This window comes from Hoplias malabaricus, chromosome 1 (genome assembly GCF_029633855.1).
Source record: "Hoplias malabaricus isolate fHopMal1 chromosome 1, fHopMal1.hap1, whole genome shotgun sequence".
Taxonomy (NCBI): domain Eukaryota; kingdom Metazoa; phylum Chordata; class Actinopteri; order Characiformes; family Erythrinidae; genus Hoplias; species Hoplias malabaricus.
The window spans coordinates 73,836,191-73,855,818 of NC_089800.1; the positions used below are offsets into that span (position 1 = coordinate 73,836,191).

At 40.0% G+C, this 19,628-nt stretch overlaps 1 protein-coding gene across 5 annotated transcripts in view; it reads left to right on the top strand.

The window, feature by feature from the left end:
- The window catches only part of hectd1 (HECT domain containing 1), a 29,123-nt gene extending 9,594 nt beyond the window's left edge, over positions 1-19,529 (top strand). The window contains exons 8-42 of one of the 5 annotated variants that reach the window (XM_066673404.1): positions 17-115; positions 203-317; positions 465-639; positions 818-956; positions 1,096-1,266; positions 1,898-2,120; positions 3,200-3,463; positions 3,596-3,672; positions 4,021-4,155; positions 4,386-4,532; positions 4,626-4,720; positions 4,813-4,918; positions 5,126-5,260; positions 5,346-5,485; positions 5,579-5,902; positions 7,014-7,180; positions 7,342-7,518; positions 8,925-9,764; positions 10,340-10,561; positions 10,818-10,996; positions 11,312-11,468; positions 11,698-11,920; positions 12,013-12,067; positions 12,416-12,598; positions 13,013-13,223; positions 13,420-13,502; positions 13,837-13,964; positions 14,197-14,398; positions 14,578-14,715; positions 14,884-15,491; positions 15,575-15,653; positions 17,307-17,400; positions 17,727-17,877; positions 17,994-18,138; positions 18,656-19,529. In XM_066673404.1, the coding sequence (XP_066529501.1) occupies positions 17-115; positions 203-317; positions 465-639; positions 818-956; positions 1,096-1,266; positions 1,898-2,120; positions 3,200-3,463; positions 3,596-3,672; positions 4,021-4,155; positions 4,386-4,532; positions 4,626-4,720; positions 4,813-4,918; positions 5,126-5,260; positions 5,346-5,485; positions 5,579-5,902; positions 7,014-7,180; positions 7,342-7,518; positions 8,925-9,764; positions 10,340-10,561; positions 10,818-10,996; positions 11,312-11,468; positions 11,698-11,920; positions 12,013-12,067; positions 12,416-12,598; positions 13,013-13,223; positions 13,420-13,502; positions 13,837-13,964; positions 14,197-14,398; positions 14,578-14,715; positions 14,884-15,491; positions 15,575-15,653; positions 17,307-17,400; positions 17,727-17,877; positions 17,994-18,138; positions 18,656-18,793 (6,525 nt within the window). In that variant the 3' untranslated portion in view covers positions 18,794-19,529. The remainder of the gene's footprint in view (positions 1-16; positions 116-202; positions 318-464; positions 640-817; positions 957-1,095; positions 1,267-1,897; positions 2,121-3,199; positions 3,464-3,595; positions 3,673-4,020; positions 4,156-4,385; positions 4,533-4,625; positions 4,721-4,812; positions 4,919-5,125; positions 5,261-5,345; positions 5,486-5,578; positions 5,903-7,013; positions 7,181-7,341; positions 7,519-8,924; positions 9,765-10,339; positions 10,562-10,817; positions 10,997-11,311; positions 11,469-11,697; positions 11,921-12,012; positions 12,068-12,415; positions 12,599-13,012; positions 13,224-13,419; positions 13,503-13,836; positions 13,965-14,196; positions 14,399-14,577; positions 14,716-14,883; positions 15,492-15,574; positions 15,654-17,306; positions 17,401-17,726; positions 17,878-17,993; positions 18,139-18,655) is intronic. The other 4 variants (XM_066673406.1, XM_066673407.1, XM_066673405.1 and 1 more) reach the window with 4 other exon arrangements.
- Positions 19,530-19,628: the final 99 nt, after the last annotated feature.

The following is a 19,628-nucleotide window of genomic DNA, read 5'->3' on the forward strand; positions in this document are numbered from 1 at the left end:
TCTGACTGTGCTTTAGGTGGAGTTCCTTTGTGAGAGAGGTGCTGATGTCAATAGAGGCCAGAGGTCATCCTCACTGCATTATGCTGCCTGTTTTGGACGACCACAAGTAGCCAAGGTAACAATAGCATTAGATGTGTTATTGGATGTGCTGTACACATTTTAAGACTTTACTCATGTTTTTGCAACATTTCTTTCTCTGGAGACTTTACTGCGTCATGGAGCCAACCCTGACCTGAGGGATGAAGATGGAAAAACTCCACTGGACAAAGCCAGGGAAAGAGGCCACAGTGAGGTTGTTGCAATCCTGCAGTCTCCTGGTGAGTTTAGCTACCTTTCCCTTTACATTGTACAGCTGTCATTTTATACATCGAATGGGGTTTAATTTAAATAATTTTCAATGTGTGTTTTATTAATTTATTTATTTATATATATATTATATATAAAATATAATTTTTTTTAAATAGGAGATTGGATGTGCCCTGTGAACAAAGGAGATGACAAGAAAAAGAAGGATGTGAATAAAGAGGAGGAGGAGGGTAGTGAGCCTAAAGGAGACCCCGAGATGGCTCCTATCTATCTGAAAAGGCTGCTTCCAGTTTTTGCACAAACCTTTCAGCAAACCATGCTGCCTTCAATAAGGTTATTTTGGAAAATAATTTTTAAATAATTTATTGCTTTATTAAAGTCAGTGTATTATGTTTGTGGTTATTCCATGCAGGTTTAGCACCACATTTACCTACTTTTTGTTTCAGTTTTGTTTTTTTTCAGTTTGGCTGAATATAGCCAGAATAACACCTCTTATATTTCTTCACTGCAGGAAAGCTAGTTTAGCTCTGATCAGGAAGATGGTTCACTACAGTTCTGAAGTGCTGCTTAAGGAAGTGTGTGACTCAGATGCTGGACATAACCTGCCCACTGTCCTAGTGGAAATCACTGCTACTGTGTTGGATCAAGAGGTCAGTGCTCATTTTGGCTTCTGGTTCCGTTTTAAGTGTATGCTTACTCGAATGAGTAAGTTGATCTGTTGTCACGAGTTCTAGGATATTGTAATGGCAGTAGGATGTGAACTAAGAAGCTTGTCCTTCTTCTTCACAGGATGATGATGATGGCCACTTGCTGGCATTGCAGATCATTAGGGACCTGGTTGATAAAGGGGGGGATGTTTTCTTGGACCAGCTGGCCAGACTGGGTGTGATCAATAAAGTGTCCACTTTGGCAGGACCTACCTCAGATGATGAGAATGAAGAAGAAGCCAAGCCTGAGAAGGTTGAAATGACCTTTTATTTATTTTTTAAATATTCGTTCATTCATTTAACAATTGTAATGATTTACCCATTTTCGAAAAATGTTGCTAAGTTGGAGACAATGCCAAGATGTTAGCCTGATAGTTTGTCCATGATATTGTATGGAGGATTAGCAAAACATGCAGTTACAACCAAGCATTGTATTTCATTATAAAAACATGCTTTGGTTATAAAGAATTCTTATGCACACAGCAGAAGGCATGCAAATGTAAACGGAAGCAGGGAAGGCAGCATACCAGACTTGGCTCATGTTACGGGGCTCTAAATTAAGGGTGCTGGACTCTGTGTGTGTACGTGTGTTTGTAAAGAACATGTTGGGTTCTTAGATTGTGCAATTCTGTTTTTAAATCCTCAATTTCAAGATTCTGTGTGTCCAAATAGGGCCCTTTTTAATTTTTGCTTGTGTAATCAATTCATACACATTTAGCACTGAGCTGCTGTGGGTGAGCTACCTGAGTTTTTGTTATTCACTAACTTATAGTGTAGAGCCTCTGTCATTGTGTAATTTTTTTTAAAGTAGCCTCTGGTGGAGTGTCGTCAGCTGTCCTGTTATTTTGGGAACCGTGTCTTGAAATCAATGCGTGTTATTTCAGGAGGATGAGCCACAGGAGGATGCTAAAGAGATCCAGCAAGGCAAGCCCTACCACTGGCGAGATTGGTCCATCATAAGAGGCAGGGACTGTTTGTATATCTGGAGTGATGCAGCTGCACTGGAGCTCTCCAATGGCAGCAATGGCTGGTTCCGCTTCATCCTGGATGGAAAGCTAGCCACCATGTACTCCAGTGGTAGCCCAGAGGGAGGGTCTGACAGCTCAGGTGAGCTCTAAAAGATGCTAGGGCATGTCATGTGTTTAAGATGGATACAGTAACAACATGTGAGTAATCACAAAATAGCCAATTGTCTCTGTACTGTATGTGTAAGTAAGCTAATCGGTGAGAATTTTGTAGACTGCATCTACTGGTTTTCTATTTAAGATGAACTTTTTGAGCACTGTTTGATTGTGTTGACTGTAACTAGCATGCTCCTTTTTACTTTGTTACAGTTTTTAATAGCTGTATTTAATTGGAGTTGAATTATTTTGTTTAAAGCCACAGTCCTTGGGTTTTGGGAATTTAGAGGCTCATCTGGTCAGCACCTATTTCTATTAAAGCATGAGTTGGTTCTGCTGCGGTCAATGTTGGAGTACTCAGAAAGCTCAGTCAATGTTGGGTGAAAACAATGTCTTCACAGTATGAAAGGGATATATACAGTTAAAATTGAGATTAATATAAGTCATAGAAAAATAATTTAGATTTTGAACATTTTATGTGTTTTAAATACATTATGATCTACAGATATATATTTCTAAAATAAGTTTTTGGTTGAAACTAACATTAATTTTAACCTTTTTAATATTAACAAATTACCATGTGAAACTGTATTTCATATGTTTGAGCATATTTATTTATTCCTTTATGATGAAACACTCTTACAATGTAGAGTGGGATTAAATCCAACATAGAAAACTTGTTGGGAAACTGGCTTTTTGTTGCAGCAAAACCTTTTGAACAAGGGAACAGTTGCTTTCATTGAGCAACAGATAAAACACTGGCTGTAAGTGCAGATAGAGGGTCTCTTAATGTAGCTAAGAGACTGTGCAGTACGATAAAAGGCTACATAGAAACATGTACTTACATAGTGCTTTAAAACCTCCCTTTTTGATGCAGCTCTAATTGTTGAATTGTGTGGAACAGGGAGTATATGTAACTTTATTGTTGTGGAAGCTCCTCAGCAATAGTACTGCATTCAATTTATAAAAAACAAAACCACAACTTAAGGACTGCTGCTTTTAATTGGTGTAGTTGACAGGCACGCGCACATTTCTCCACTTCCTACCTTCCTTTCTTTTTTTCAGAAAGTCGTAGTGAGTTTCTGGAAAAGCTACAGCGTGCTAGGAGTCAGGTGAAGCCAGTCACAGCCAGCCAGCCCATTCTGTCAACACTAGGGCCCACTAAACTCACTGTAGGAAATTGGTCCCTTACCTGCTTGAAGGAGGGTGAGATTGCCATCCACAATTCAGATGGCCAGCAGGCCACCATCCTAAAAGAGGATTTGCCTGGTTTTGTATTTGAATCCAACCGAGGCACCAAACACTCTTTCACCGCAGAAACGTCTCTAGGTGAGTCTGTGAATTAAATGAAATCAGTTACTTGAGCCTTTTTTAAAATTTATTGATGTATTAATTTATAAAGAATTGTGATTATCAACGTGTGGTTGTATTTTCCATTGTTATCCTCCTATGTTTTTACAGGGTCAGAGTTTGTGACTGGTTGGACTGGAAAAAGAGGAAGGAAGCTCAAGTCTAAATTAGAAAAAACTAAACAAAAGGTAGGAGTTTGTCATTTATTATGTTTGTTTATTTTTCCTCATCTTTTTTTTACTTTCATGGCTTCATTTTGGTGGAAAATGGCTAATTGAGACTCTCATTTAGGGACCTGCTCTGCAAGGGGGTGTTATGTAGTGCTTGTCGTAACAGTGTCTTTTAAGGCAGATGGTTTCTGCTTGCTTTTTTTTGCTTTATATAATTTACAAGTAACATTTTATCCCAAAACCTAAGGGGAAATATTTATAATAGTCAGTTTTATTATATTTTTAATTGAATACTTTTGTGACTAGTTTGCTCATCTAGCCATCCTTCTCTTTTGCTACCCCTTCTCTCCTCCTCTCTCTATGCAGGTGAAAACCATGGCCAGAGACTTGTATGATGATCATTTTAAGGCTGTGGAAAGTATGCCCAGGGGCGTAGTTGTCACCCTGAGGAACATTGCCACTCAGCTGGAGTCTGCCTGGGAGCTGCATACGAACAGACATGTATGAAGATTTCTTTTCACACATGGACCAGTTTTTTATTAGTTTTATTTCATTGACATTGACTTTTTTTATTTTATTTTTTTTGAAAAGCTGGAAGTAGTTTGTTACTCTGTGAAATGTATATTACTTTTTTCATGTGATACTAATAAAACAGATTAAAAATCTACCTATCAATATTGTAAATATTTGAGACTTGTGTTTACTAATTATTACTTTCTCTGCTCTCTTAGTGTATTGAAGGAGAGAACACGTGGCGAGATCTCATGAAAACAGCTTTAGAAAACCTGATTGTGGTTCTCAAGGATGATAATATCATCTCTCCATATGAAATGTGCAGCAGTGGCCTCGTGCAAGCACTTTTTACTGTTCTTAATAATGTGAGTCATGAAAATTACAGATATGAAACATGGCATGACCACACAAACATTATTGTTTAAACCTAACATTTATAACTACCTTAATTTTAACAGAGTGTGGAACTTGACATGAAGCAAGATTGTAAGCAGTTGATGGAAAGGATAAATGTGTTTAAGACCGCATTCAGTGAAAATGAAGATGATGAAAGGTAGGTATATTTAATACCTAGCGTTAATTTTAATTTTAAATTATTTTATTTCCTGTTTTTAAACTGGACGCTTATAAATTTTGTTTTTCTAGCAGACCCGCAGTTGCCTTAGTACGTAAACTGATAGCAGTCCTGGAGTCTATAGAACGGTTACCTCTTCATTTGTATGACACCCCTGGCTCGACCTACAACTTGCAGGTTAATCTTCTTGCCAGGCTTCTTCTTTGTCATATAAACTGCTTAAGACACTAATTACGTCTAAACTGTCTGATACGAATTATGTAAAGCTGCTTTCTGACAACGTCAGTTGTAAAAAGCACTATATAAAATAAATATTGATTGATTGAAGACTATGTTAATTGTTGAGGATTTATTTGAAGTATGGTTTGTAATCTTGGTTGGCAGATTCTGACCAGAAGACTGCGTTTTCGGTTGGAACGTGCTCCAGGTGAGACAGCTCTGATAGATAGAACCGGCAGGATGCTCAAGATGGAACCGCTTGCTACTGTTGAATCACTGGAACAGTACCTGCTTAAAATGGTGAGAAGTGTGATGCCTCACCTCTTTGGTTTATAAGTCAGTTAGTTGTTCTGCGTTGTTCATAACTCTGTCCCTCATCTCCTAGGTGGCAAAGCAGTGGTATGATTTCGATAGAGCCTCCTTCATTTTTGTCAGGAAGTTACGTGAAGGCCAAAGCTTCACCTTCAGACACCAGCATGACTTTGATGAGAATGGTATTGTGTACTGGATTGGTACAAATGCAAAGTGAGCCTACTTTCCTCTTCCTACCGCTTGTTTACTTACCCTATTTTTATGAATTTGTAATGTTATGTAAAAACAAATTATGTATATTCTTAGGACTGCCTATGAATGGGTAAACCCTGCTGCTTATGGGCTGGTGGTGGTGACTTCTTCAGAGGGCAGGAATCTTCCTTATGGCCGGTTGGAAGACATCCTTAGCAGAGACAGCTCGGCCCTCAACTGCCACACAAACGATGACAAAAATGCCTGGTTTGCTGTGGATCTTGGCTTGTGGGTCATCCCCTCTGCCTACACACTGCGCCATGCCCGCGGCTACGGGCGTTCTGCTCTCCGTAACTGGGTATTTCAGGTGTCCAAAGATGGCCAAAACTGGATGACCCTCTACACCCATCTGGACGATGGCAGCCTTAATGAGCCTGGGTAGGTATCCTGAACTCCTCTTTTAAGCAGTGGCAAATTTTATGGACAATCCATATTACGTCTTTTTTGAAACATTCCACAATAAGCAGGTGAATAAAGGTATAAACCAAGTTTCTATCAAAGGCTCAGTCTTGGCAAACAAAGATGGGTCATGAGTCACCAACTGATGCCAAATTATGAGTGGGCGATGTGGCCTAAATATAACAATCACGATATTTCAGGGTATTTTGGTGAAAAAGATACTCTTGGCTAAATGGTGAGAAATATTTTATTAATTTCAAGAACATATTATTGCAACAAAATAAATGCTTAAATTATAAATGATTTTGAACATTCAGTAGGAGCATATAAAAACATATACTACAAAACTACAGTGCAGAAAACTCCCTTAAAACATCACTTAAAAAAAAAAAAAAAAAAAAAAAAAAAGATGCTAGGCTAGAGTCAATGTCATCTTTCTGCTTGGGGTAACATTAACAAACGTTGCATTTTTTACTTTCCTCATACTCAATGCTTGAGGTGGTGAAACAAATTAGTTGTGTTCCCCTTTTTGTTACAGGCTTCTTGCATATCTTGTGCATTGCCATGTTGTTTTTGTACATATTTTATAATCAAACCACCTCCTCACAACAGAAATTGTTCTTTTTGGAACAAACTCTTCCACCAGAGAGCCACTTTCCACCAGTTATGCCTTAACTGCACAATGTCATTAAATATGTCAGAATATTTCCATCATGATATGGAATTTATTTATTTTATTATTATTTTTCTATCATTTTAAAACTTGTAATGATGCTATTGCAAAAGATACAATATGGCACAGCCCTGTGCTAGTGCAGAATTTCAGCTATTTTAGATCTTTCACCATATACCAAATATAATATTGTGAGAAGACTGAAAAGATTATGGGAATTCAGAGAAATCTGTCTGTGTACAAACTTGGACACTACTGTTGATGTTAACTTGACATCAACAGTGGGGGGGGAACTAACTAACTATATATATATATATATATATATATATATATATAATGACACATTTAGTACATTTAAAGAGTCTTTCAAATGTATTTTTGCTTGCGCATCTTCTGAATTTGTGGTTTATACTTTAGGTCTACTGCTACATGGCCACTGGACCCTCCCAAAGACGAAAAACAAGGCTGGAGACACATTCGGATAAAGCAGATGGGGAAGAATGCCAGTGGACAAACTCACTACCTCTCCTTGTCTGGACTGGAGATATATGGCACCGTCAATGGTGTCTGTGAAGACCAGCTAGGTAAGAGATTTCCAGAGCTCAACTTGTACATTTAGTGCATTTTTGCAAATTGAGTTGTGATGTGGTCCGAGCTTGCTGTCCCCAGCCGGCACATGCTCAAAATTTTATAATTTTACCATACCAACCTCAGCTGAATCAAAGACATATGTCTATGTGTTTAGGTAAAGCTGTTAAAGAGGCAGAGGCCAATCTACGCAGGCAGCGTCGACTCTTCCGCTCTCAGGTGATGAAATACATAGTTCCAGGGGCCCGGGTAGTGCGTGGCATAGACTGGAAGTGGAGGGATCAGGATGGCAACCCTCCTGGAGAGGGAACTGTGACTGGAGAGGCCCACAACGGTGAGCATGCTGATATGTGTTTTGTCAGTGTATGGGTGTCTCACCATCTGTAGCTTTTCTAGGAACCTTGTTGGGTAAACTACACAGAACAAGTTCTCAGTTAATTAATTTGTTTACTTTTACAAACGCATGTCAAAATGCTTGCACTTGGCTTTGACAGTGTTTCACATAATCATACCCACTTATTTGTTTATGGGCATTGACTGCCAAATTAAAGGAGATATTTAAAGTTGTGCTTAAGAATTGTGGAGTCAATGATATTTTGTTTCAAGAAAACAAATTGTGATCATCAAGTGCATTTGCATGTGTTGTGGAGATTTATAATAGAAATCCATCTTTATCAAGGAGTGAGGGGGGTTAGACTGACACTTGTGTGGTTACTAATAGCTTTATTTTATTATTATTTTTAGCTTAATTGCTGATGTACTTGTGTAGGTGAATTAAACAGCATAAGACTCTGAGGTTTTCCAGCCTGGCCAAGAGGAGGCACATCTTTTGTCAATACCACTTTCTTGAACTATCCTTGAACAGATTTGAAAGGAGTCATCAGAAATCAAACATTTCTTCCTGTGTCTCTGTCTTTCTTGGTGCCTTCTTTCTTGCTTCTGTCCTGTATTAACAACTTTAAGTGTGATGGTTTTATTCTGCATTCTTCGGATCTCTCAAATTAGATTGTTATTCCTTTCAACTATCTTAAGACTGTCATTCCACACTTTTTTGTTTTTATTAGTTTGCTATTTTGAAGTGCAACCCTCCCCCCTCCCCCCCAACTTAACAGGTAACATTTCTTTATCTTACTTGTTTAAGCATCTACTTCGTTGCTGTTGAATTCTTTGGGCAGCCATGTTTCAGTGTGTAAAATACCTTTTTAACACCGACTGTCTCCATCAATCAAGCCAAGCGCATGTTGATGTCACAATTTGCAAGCTCTCAATGGACTCCATTGCAAGTGTATTTTACATTTGACAGAAGTATATTCTTTAGATCCTTTCCTGAAGTGGCTATTAGCTTGGCGTTTGCAAGATTCTATGGCTTTTTGTTTTGGTTTTTCGTCATTTTTCTGTGCCTCATTTCTACTCCACTGCTTCACCTGGACCAGAATGTATTTTTGTTTCATTTTGTCCTGTTATTTCAATAGATTCTAGGCTCAAACTACTTTTTTAAAACCTAGTGACCTATTTATTTATTTGGTGACCTTTTTTATTTTTATTATTATTATTATTTATTTATTTAAATTCCCCCCGCCCCCCCCCCCCCCCTCAGTGGAAATGGAAAAATCAAGCTATCTTGTCTTTCTGGTCCAGTGTCAAGCAATGCTGCTGTCTTTGACTTGCTACTGTCTTTCTCTGCTCTCTTGCTGGGTCTCATTCGTTCATATGCCCCCCTTCCTTCCCCTCCTCTTCCAGGCTGGATTGATGTTACCTGGGATGCCGGTGGTTCAAACTCGTACCGTATGGGTGCAGAAGGGAAGTTTGACCTCAAGCTTGCACCAGGGTATGACCCTGAGTCAGCGCCATCACCCAAACCTATCTCATCCACTGTTACAGGCACACCGCAGTCCTGGAGCACCCTGGTGAAAAATAACTGTCCGGACAAAGGCGGCTCTTCCTCTGTGGCGGGGGCCAGCTCCTCCAGCCGGAAGGGCAGTAGCAGTTCGGTGTGTAGCGTGGCCAGCAGCAGTGATATCAGCCTGAGCTCTGCACGAATGGAGCGCAGGGTTGAGGGCCTTTTGGAGCAGGGGGTTGGTGTCGGTGGAGGAGTGCCAGGAGCAGAGGGTCAAGAACCAGTAGTGGTGCTTTCCTCAGAAGCTGGCTCTGGCTCTAGCACCAGTACGATTACGACTGATGCTGGAACCGAAAGTGCTGACCGGAAGACGCCAGCACCTGACGGTACCCTGCGACAGTCAGCCGAATCAACTGCAATTTCAATGGGACTGGTCAGCGTCAGTTCGCCTGATGTCAGCTCTGTGTCAGAGTCTTCGAACAAGGATGCGGCCTCCCAGAGGCCCTTGTGCTCAGCTACCAGTGCTCGGCTCTCTGTCAGCTCTCTTTTGGCAGCTGGAGCGCCCATGAGTTCCAGCGCTAGCGTTCCCAATCTGTCGTCGCGTGAAGCCAGCTTAATGGAGTCATTCGTACGCAGGGCACCTAACATGTCCCGCACCAATGCCACAAACAACATGAACCTGAGCCGTAGCAGTAGTGACAATAACACCAACACTCTGGGCCGCAACGTCATGGGGACAGCCAGTGAGTATCTGTAGCTCCCCTATCTCCCCATCACCCCAAGTCCAGTTAATTTTTATTTATATATAAAATGGATTAAAAAGTACTTGCCCCAGGGAAAATGATATAAAGCAAGCTTGCATCGTTCTGAACAATGAAACTGATCTAACACAGACATGGCTTTGTCCCTACAGCTTGGGGTGCTGGCTAAGCTAACTTGCTTCTACAGTGTAAGACTTGGCAAGCTACTAACTGTAGTTCTAAAATGCTTCAAGGCGATTTTTAATGATGTAAAAGTAAATTGTATGCTATAAATGTTGACCCATATCACTAACAGTATAAATTTGGAGCTAAGTTAATTGTTAAATGCATTTGATATACCACCATTTAAACAAATATTTAAAAATTCCCCCTCTTTAATTCAAGGGACAATGATGAAGGTTTGAGCTGCATGATTCAAACAAATCTGCAGGTTGCCTGTCTGTGGCTCTATTGTTAAGAGTGAGCTTTTTAACTTTTTTTTTCTTTTTTTTATTTTTTATTTTTTTTTTATTCATTAATTAATTTATTTAAAACTAATAGCATTTTTTTGTTTGCAGCCTCTCCTCTTATGGGTGCGCAGAGCTTTCCTAATCTTACAACTACTGGTACCACCTCAACTGTTACAATGTCCACCTCCATAGTAACCAGCAGCAGTAACGTAGCCACAGCAACTACAGGTTTGTCTGTCGGCCAGTTGCTCAGTAACACGCTGACGACCAGCCTGACCTCAACATCTAGTGAAAGCGACACAGGTCAGGAGGCTGAGTTTTCCCTCTATGGTAGGCCATGCTAGATTTATTCACCTACCGAAACATGTTCTCCCTTCTCCCTATCTGTGCATCTCCCTAATCTGTGCTAAACTTAATCCGTCTTTGGTCCCTGCCTAATCTCCATTTTGATGGATGCGTTTCTTACCAATATTGTTCTGTTTTCCAGATGCAACATTAGATGGCAAGTGTAAGATATGTTCTCGTTCATTTTTTGTTTTTTTTTTGTTTTTTTATTATTATTATTTTTTGTTTTACATCCTCACAGATTTCCTTGACAGCTGTCGGGCAAACACATTGCTTGCCGAATTGGATGATGAGGAAGACTTGCCCGAACCGGACGATGATGACGATGAGAATGAGGATGACAATCAAGAAGATCAGGAGTATGAGGAAGTTCTGGTACGGTCCAGGGTCAACCTTGGTTACCACGTTCATATTCATAGGGTAAAACCTGTTGTAGTTTCAATAACAGTACAGTGCAACTCCTTAGTTGTTGAGTTAGATTTATTTATTTATTTTTTATTATCATTATTATTCCTTTCCATTCTGTGGTAATCAAAGTGTTTGCTTTTTGCTCATCTGTTCATTTTTTTTGTAAGAAACTGTTTTAATATGTTTTGTAATGAGTGTTAATTTCTGTCAGCATGGTTTCTATGAAAAGCATGCCTGTACTGAGATGGGAGAACTAATACTGCATGTATGTTCATGTAAGCATAATGCAGTACATAAAATATGTTATGTTCAATGGTGGCCTGTCAGGAAGAAGAAGAGTATGAAACCAAAGGTGGGCGACGCAGGACCTGGGATGATGACTTTGTGCTGAAGAGGCAGTTCTCAGCTCTAGTGCCTGCATTTGACCCCAGACCAGGGCGCACCAATGTCCAGCAAACCACTGACCTTGAGATACCTACACCAGGTTACTCATCTTTTACCTCCTGTGGTGCTGGATTATATCACTTTTATAATCTTGTTTGACATGTTCTTTATAGAATTTAATTTGTTAAGTTTTTGGCAGTGACTGTGGGAAGTATTTAGTCTGTAATTGAAAAAGGGAAGAAAATACACTACAGAGGAATGAAAAGTTAAAATTAATATTTCAGTCGTTTTTTTTTTTTTGTATAGACTTATGTATTTAACATTTGCAGGCACACCTCGCTCAGAGGTACAGGAGGAAGTGGAATGTGCACCCTCCCCACACTTGGCTCTTATTCTGAAGGTGGCTGGACTAGGAACCACACGGGAAGTAGAACTACCTCTCTCCAATTATAAGTCAACCATTTTCTATTATGTCCAAAAGCTGCTTCAGCTCTCTTGTAATGGCAGCATCAAATCTGACAAGCTTCGCCGCATCTGGGAGCCCACATACACGTGAGTCGCTTATGTAAACTTACAGCTTTTTTTTTTTTTTGTTTAGTATTCATTATGCCATGTTTGACTTTACGCATTTTTTACATTTATAGGATAATGTACAGAGAGTTGAAGGACTCTGACAAAGAAAAAGAAAGCGGAAAGATGGTAAGACTTTACCTGCTCGCTTCTTCACCTACTCTATATCTCTTTCTTCAGTCACTCTCCAACTCATTAAAAATCCTGCCTGTGATTTTATTTTAATTTATTTTTTAATTTTTTTCTGTGGCTGTTCCCAATGTTGTAAATGCTCAAATGCTCCTCAGTAGATTGTCTCAGTCGTCACTAACCTTAAAGCTAGGAACCTGTGGTTTTTGGGGGTTGTGTGGGGGGGTTAATAGTGGTTAATCTTGGTAATTGCACTGGCCTCTTAGTGTTTAATCCTATTGTAATGCATGTGTATTGCGTGAGAACTTACAATCAGGAAAGACCAACATTTGGTTCTTCCTGTTGTAGGGTTGCTGGTCTGTAGAGCATGTGGAACAGTTCCTTGGCACAGATGAATTACCAAAGAATGACTTGATAACCTACTTGCAGAAGAATGCAGACTCAACTTTCCTGCGCCACTGGAAATTAACCGGCACTAATAAAAGTATTAGGAAAAACAGAAATTGTTTGCAGCTCATAGCTGCATACAAGGTATAGAATGGCATCGGATGTGCATATATATATATATATATTTATATATCTCTATATCTATACATACTACTTTATTTTTCCCTTCACTATTTTTCAGTTTGTTTCTACTTAGTTGACTGTCACTTGTGTACCAACTGTCTGTTTTTGTCCTCTTGTAACTTATGCACATACATTTTCTAGACTGAGTTTATAAATGTCATTGTGATTTGAATTCGCCTTATTGTGGGTTTTTATTTTTATTTTTTTTTTATTTGCCATAACGCATATTTTTTTCCCCCTTTTTTGTGAGTACAGTAGATGCTTTTTATAGTAACTAATATGCTTAATGAAGTGTGTGTTGTTTGAACATAACAGCCTAAGGAGGGAGAATGCTGGCTACTGTGCTTTAACTCTATACACACTTGATTTTTACAGGATTTTTGTGAGCGGGGCTGCAGGTCGACAGGGCTTAGCACAGGCTCCTTGTCAGCCACACAGAGCTGTGACATCTTGAGCAGTGTGCGAGAGCTGGCACAGGCGAAGGCTGGCTCAGGCCAGAGCGCCTGTGGAGTAGAGGATGTGCTGCAACTCCTGCGCATCCTCTTCATTATTGGTGGAGAACCTTCAACTCGCACGCTACAGGAAGGTGTGGTGTTCTCCTCTAGATATACAGCATTACTGTCCATGTTGCCCTTTGTATATTAAAAAAAAAAAAAGTTAAAACTTCAGAGCTGCTTGTACAGCCCCTGTCCGCTTAGTTTATGCTTTTTGTAGTGAAGTAAAAAAAATGCTGTTTATTTTGGATTATTTAAAATGTTTTTGTCTAAAAATCTTTTAATTAGACGTGGATGATCTACAGTTCAATGCACCACCTGAGGAGTTTACCAGCAAAAAGATTACAACCAAAATTCTGCAGCAGATCGAGGTAACAATAATTATTGTGAATTTTCTCAACAATACATTCTGAAAATGAATGTTAATATAGCAAATTAAACTTGAATGAATGTAATTAGACCACCCCACACACACGGTGCCTAAACTGGAAAAGCATTGTAGAATGTATTAGGAACGTAAATAATTTAGTAACTTTTAGTCCTGCATTTTTCTCCTTCCCAGTGTAGGTTAATTGACAAAAAATGTATATGTACCATTTTACAGGACAGCTCAAACTCTAAATAAGTATGTTCTATGTAATATATAAAAATGTTTGCATTCTGCCACTGATTGTAATGTGGAGCTTTATTCCCCACCCCTTTTAGGAGCCTCTGGCCTTGGCTAGTGGGGCTCTCCCAGACTGGTGTGAGCAGTTAACCACCAAGTGTCCTTTCCTCATCCCATTTGAAACACGGCAGCTCTTTTTTACCTGCACTGCATTTGGAGCCTCCAGGTCAGTGTTTTGTGTTTTTGTTGTTCTGCCAAGACTAGTGCATCAGTAACAAAAGAGGAAACTGTATTGTAAGACCTTAGCCAAATTACAAAGCATCATTGGGGACAGGTAGGACATGTCAGTGCAGGTTTATATTAGCAATACATATTTTTAAATGCCTATTTAATTAAACAGTTTAAAAAACATTCAAGCAATGCAGTGAAGTGATGGTGATTTTTGTGTGTGGCTCCAGAGCGATCGTCTGGCTCCAGAATCGGAGAGAGGCCACAATGGAGCGCTCGAGACCATCCACCACGGTACGTCGGGATGATCCTGGAGAGTTTCGGGTGGGCCGGCTCAAACATGAGCGCGTGAAGGTGCCACGTGGAGAGAATATGATGGAGTGGGCAGAAAGTGTGATGCAGATCCATGCCGACAGGAAATCTGTACTGGAGGTAAGGAGAGAAAAGAAGAACAATTTGCTCTTGAAGAGATGTTTATTTAAGAGATCCCAACATTACATCATAAATCTAGTTTACTGCAGCTCTCTAAGTAAAGCCACTTCTGTTGGCATTGGAAGTAAAATAACCAGTGCTGAAGATGTATCCTGACCTTGGAGTATCCCATTTTGCAGGTTGAGTTCCAGGGAGAAGAGGGAACTGGTCTGGGCCCTACACTGGAGTTCTATGCCCTTGTGGCTGCTGAGTTCCAGAGGACCTCCTTGGGCATCTGGCTTTGTGATGACGACTTCCCAGATGATGAATCACGACAGGTGTGTTTATATAAGAGTTATTAATTTTAATAGGCTACAGATCAGAGCCCAAAATTTGGAAGTTGCCATATTTAAACCAAGTTATCATTTTTCCTTTTTCTTAGTGATTTTGATGCTGGTGGGGATTATGTGAAAAGAATACTTAATTATCTTTTTCTTTTTGGTTAGGTGGATCTTGGCGGTGGCCTGAAACCTCCAGGGTATTACGTACAACGTTCCTGCGGCCTTTTCCCCGCTCCCTTCCCACAAGATAACGATGAGCTTGAGCGCATCACCAAGCTTTTCCTCTTTCTAGGCATCTTTCTGGCCAAGTGCATCCAGGACAACCGGCTTGTGGATTTGCCCATCTCCCAGCCTTTCTTTAAACTGCTCTGTATGGGAGATATTAAAAGTAACATGAGCAAACTCCTGTACCAGACTCGTGGGGACTCAGACCACCGCTTCTCTGAGATTCAGTCAGAGGCCTCCACTGAGGAGGGCCAAGACACATACTCGGTGGGCAGTTTTGATGAGGACTCCAAATCTGAATTCATCCTAGACCCACCAAAGCCCAAACCCCCTGCCTGGTACCATGGAATCCTGACCTGGGAGGATTTTGAACTTGTAAACCCTCACAGAGCAAAATTCCTTAAAGAGATAAAGGATCTGGCTGTAAATAGGAGACAAATTCTAGGCAATAAAAGCCTTTCAGAGGATGAGAAGAATACTCGATTGCAAGATCTAATGCTGAAGAACCCTATGGGCTCTGGCCCACCACTGAGCATAGAAGATCTGGGGTGAGAAGAAAAATCTTGTCACATTTTCATTATTTGTATTCAATCATTTATTGGGAAACTCACATCTTTGTCTTTTTGTATAGATTAAATTTCCAGTTTTGCCCTTCGTCCAAAGTACATGGATTCTCAGCAGTGGACCTTAAGTCTAATGGAGAGGATGAGGTATGTGGTCAAACAGTGTACGATTTCGACGTGTTTTTTTAAATGTTAAGAAATTTACCAAAAATACATGTTTTGAAATCCTATGTGAGTGGAACATGCATGCATCAGCCAAAATATTAAAATGACCTTGTTTCTATGCTCATTGTGCTTTAAATCACATAAGAGGCAGATGTTAGCTTTATTTTTAAAGATTCACAGCACCATGTACAATGTGTTTTCTTACAGCATTAGCTTATTGATAACTAGTGCATATTTATGGCTAGAATTGTGCACTTACTATGAGATTTTAATGTTTATACCGTCTTTAATTGCTACAGTAAAATATCCTATGCCACTCCATTAGAGCACCACATAGGGGCCATCCCACTATCTTTAAATCCTATCCCAAACCAATAGGTTTGCTGTTGCTCTCTATGGTCTGGTCAGCAACCACCTAAACATAACACCGAAGTTTACTTATTGGACACAGCCCACATGTACCCACCTCAGCCACTGCATTACTAGCTCTTCACAGGAGTCTTCAGGTTGGCACCTCCCCTCTGCCACCTGCATTTCAAATGGCAACTTTCTGGCTTTAAGAAACACTAAAAGAAATCAAGAAAAATAATTGTAGCCAGTATCAGTTAGATTTTTAGAACAAGCACAATGAATAAATTTATGGAATATCCGAGGCCAGATATGGTACTGTACTCTGAAAGTAAAGCACTGTCTTGTAGTTTTTACCTAAATCAGCAATTTCCAGTCATGCATTTCACCCCATTTCCCATTATCTAAAGCCCGCACACGCTCCTGACTATTTTCCCCTTCATGCACAAACCCCATCACTACTATACTCCACTTGGCAGTGCGTTAACAACTGTGAAGACGTAAATCATATATCTTAAAAATATTTGTCTATAAACACTATACTAGGAAATCTGTATTTTAAAAAAAATCAAATGTTCTACAAATAACAGGGTGAATTAGAGTGTAGAAATCCACAGTAAACACTCATACACTAGAATGGGAGATATTAAGGAAAGGCCACCTGCCTTTCTGTGGCTGAAGGAATGGCTGGTTTGGCCAGGTTTAGGTAATGATACTGTTTAAAAGTTAACGGAATCTGAAACTTGAGCCCCTTTCCACTTATGCACGGTAACCTAGAGGTTTTCTGGGTAACATTTGTACTAGACATTACCTGGACTTGGTCCTCCTAGTACAAAGTCTGTGTGAGCATGTCTGAATAGATCTGCTAATGTTCCAGAGAATCATGCTGTGCCTCAGGTGCAGCCCCATTTCTAAAGCATGCGGAGCATTTCCAGCTGTGTCTGAGGCAGAAAATCGGACTGTTTTATTTGAAAATACAGTGCCGAAAACATTTCTTGATAAAATTGATAATAAGTTTGGAATAGGGGTCGTTAAAATTGTAGTGCTTATTTGTGTAGAGACGTGTAAGCTAGCCTGTAAAGACTTGATGCTAACCTGTACATTTTGGAAACTGGGGACAATTTCCTGGCTAAATATGTTGGTTCATTTGTGAGAGCATTGTGTAGCGCATACATTTTTTATGTTCTCTCTAAATAACAATCTTCCTATGTAACTTTTTAATGGCATTCAGAATTTACGACACTTTCATAGGCAATTTGCAATATATGAAATGTTTGTCTTTATCAGATGGTTACCATGGACAATGCGGAGGAGTATGTGGAGTTGATGTTTGACTTTTGTATGCACACTGGAATCCAGAAGCAAATGGAGGCTTTCAGAGGTAAGATGTATGTATGTAAAGTTTAGACACTTTGAGTCAAGCAGGATTTCGAAAACTGCTCTTTTAATGTGGAGATTCTTGAACACTCAATGTCGAACTGAAGCTTGTCGAAAAAGCTTGTTCTTCTAGACTGGCATATTTTCAAAAATATCTGTATAAATCTGGACAGGGCCTGAAACTATGCCACCATCAGGGTGATGCTTACCTTACAATCGCATTGTTTTGCCACAGTTCTTTGGTGCACTAAAATATAATTTAAAAAACAACAACAACGAAAGTCTGATGTATTCAGATGTCTTTTTTTTTTGTGTCTGAATCTTGTGCAGAGGGCTTTAACAGGGTGTTCCCTATGGAGAAACTGAGCTCATTTAGTCATAAAGAGGTCCAGATGATTCTGTGTGGGAACCAGTCTCCATCCTGGACAGCTGAGGACATTGTCAACTACACTGAGCCCAAACTGGGCTACACTCGTGACAGGTATGAAGTGTTTATACTATAAAGATGAAAATATATTGATAACTTGTTTTTTAAGCTCAAATTATAATTTCCAAGGAACATTTTTACCACTCTCAATCCCTTTTTCATGTTTGCAGTCCTGGTTTCTTGCGCTTTGTGCGAGTCCTGTGTGGAATGTGCTCGGATGAGAGAAAAGCCTTTCTCCAGTTCACAACAGGCTGCTCAACTCTGCCCCCAGGTGGCCTAGCTAACTTGCACCCTCGTCTCACAATTGTCCGCAAGGTATGCAGTCTGATCTTTATTTCCTTTTTTCTCTTCAATGAGACATAGCTAAGGTGTGTACTGAAAGTCGCTAGATTTGGCACTAGTGTTTTTTTTTTTGTTTTTTTTTTAAATAAGTTGCTAGAGGGTCTGAAAAATTCATTGAGCATGGTTCTTGGAGCAGAATGGAAGAAACCCCTCAGAATAGTGTTACACCTTCTAGTGTAAAGATTTACTAGAACAGTAGAGACTAGTTACTACAAGAACAGGAATTATAACATATTAAAACAATATCCTGAGGTTGTTGCCCTCCTGAGTTGTACTGGCCTGTCTCCTGGTATCTCCTCCATGCTCTGTACACTGTACTGACAGACGACAGCAAACCTTCTTGCCACAGCTCGCATTGATGTGCCATTCTGGATGGCAGTTTGGCAGAACTTGGTTTTGTCCCAGTGCTGTTGATGGGTAACAACTGTGTTGGTTGGTTTATTACTAACAGTTATGTTTGCTTACCTCTAATGTCCATGTTCACTTTTAGGTGGACGCAACCGATGCCAGCTATCCCTCAGTAAACACGTGTGTGCACTACCTGAAGTTGCCAGAGTATTCCTCTGAGGAGATAATGAGAGAGCGTCTGCTTGCCGCCACCATGGAAAAGGGCTTCCATCTCAACTGAGCATGCTCTCCCTGCGCCGCTGACCAACTCCCTAAACTGATGAAACCTGTTGTGTTTTGTTGAAGAAAAAAAAAAACAACAAAAACAGAAGCTGTGCTCGCCAATGAAATCCCCCCCCCCCCCTTCAAGAGTCCGCACATCTATCCAAAAGGAATCTCATTTTCAGCTCCACTAGCTACTGAAACAGATTTAGGGCCATGCCCCTTCCTGTCTCACCGCAGACTCATTGTCTCTCCCTGGGGGCACTGCACTGCTTTTAAGGGCTCAAGCCACTGGTAGCCAAGGGCAGTCTTTCCTCATGTTGCGTTTACTTGTCACCCCCCCCCCTCTCTGAGTCTGTATATTTCTGCCTAGGGTTTGTGTGTTTTTGCCATTGTCCCCCCCCCCACACACACACTTTCAGATTTCCAAATAGCACCAATCTTGTGTATGTTCCTAGTATCCCTGGGAGTGGGTACACACCTGCTTCTGTGTAAGCTGAATAGATTTTTTTTTTTTGGGAGGGGGGGGCCTTATTTCCAGATTTTAAGTTTTACTAGGGCCTGCATTATTTGAAATATTAGGATATTTCTTTTTCTCCTCATCCCTTTCTTTGTTTTGCTTAAACTTTCAGCATACAATCATGCACACCACCTTTTGTTACTGTGTATGTTTCAATCCTTCATCACCCTGCTAAAAAGGATGAGTCCCTGAGTGCATTTGTGTCATTTTAAAATAAAGCTGTAGAGACAATAAACACTGGTTCTGTGTGCAAGGCACATTTAAACAAACAAACAAAAAAAAAATTTAAGAAAAAAAGCAAGCTATGCTTCTCCTTGTATTTTCTTTGTATATT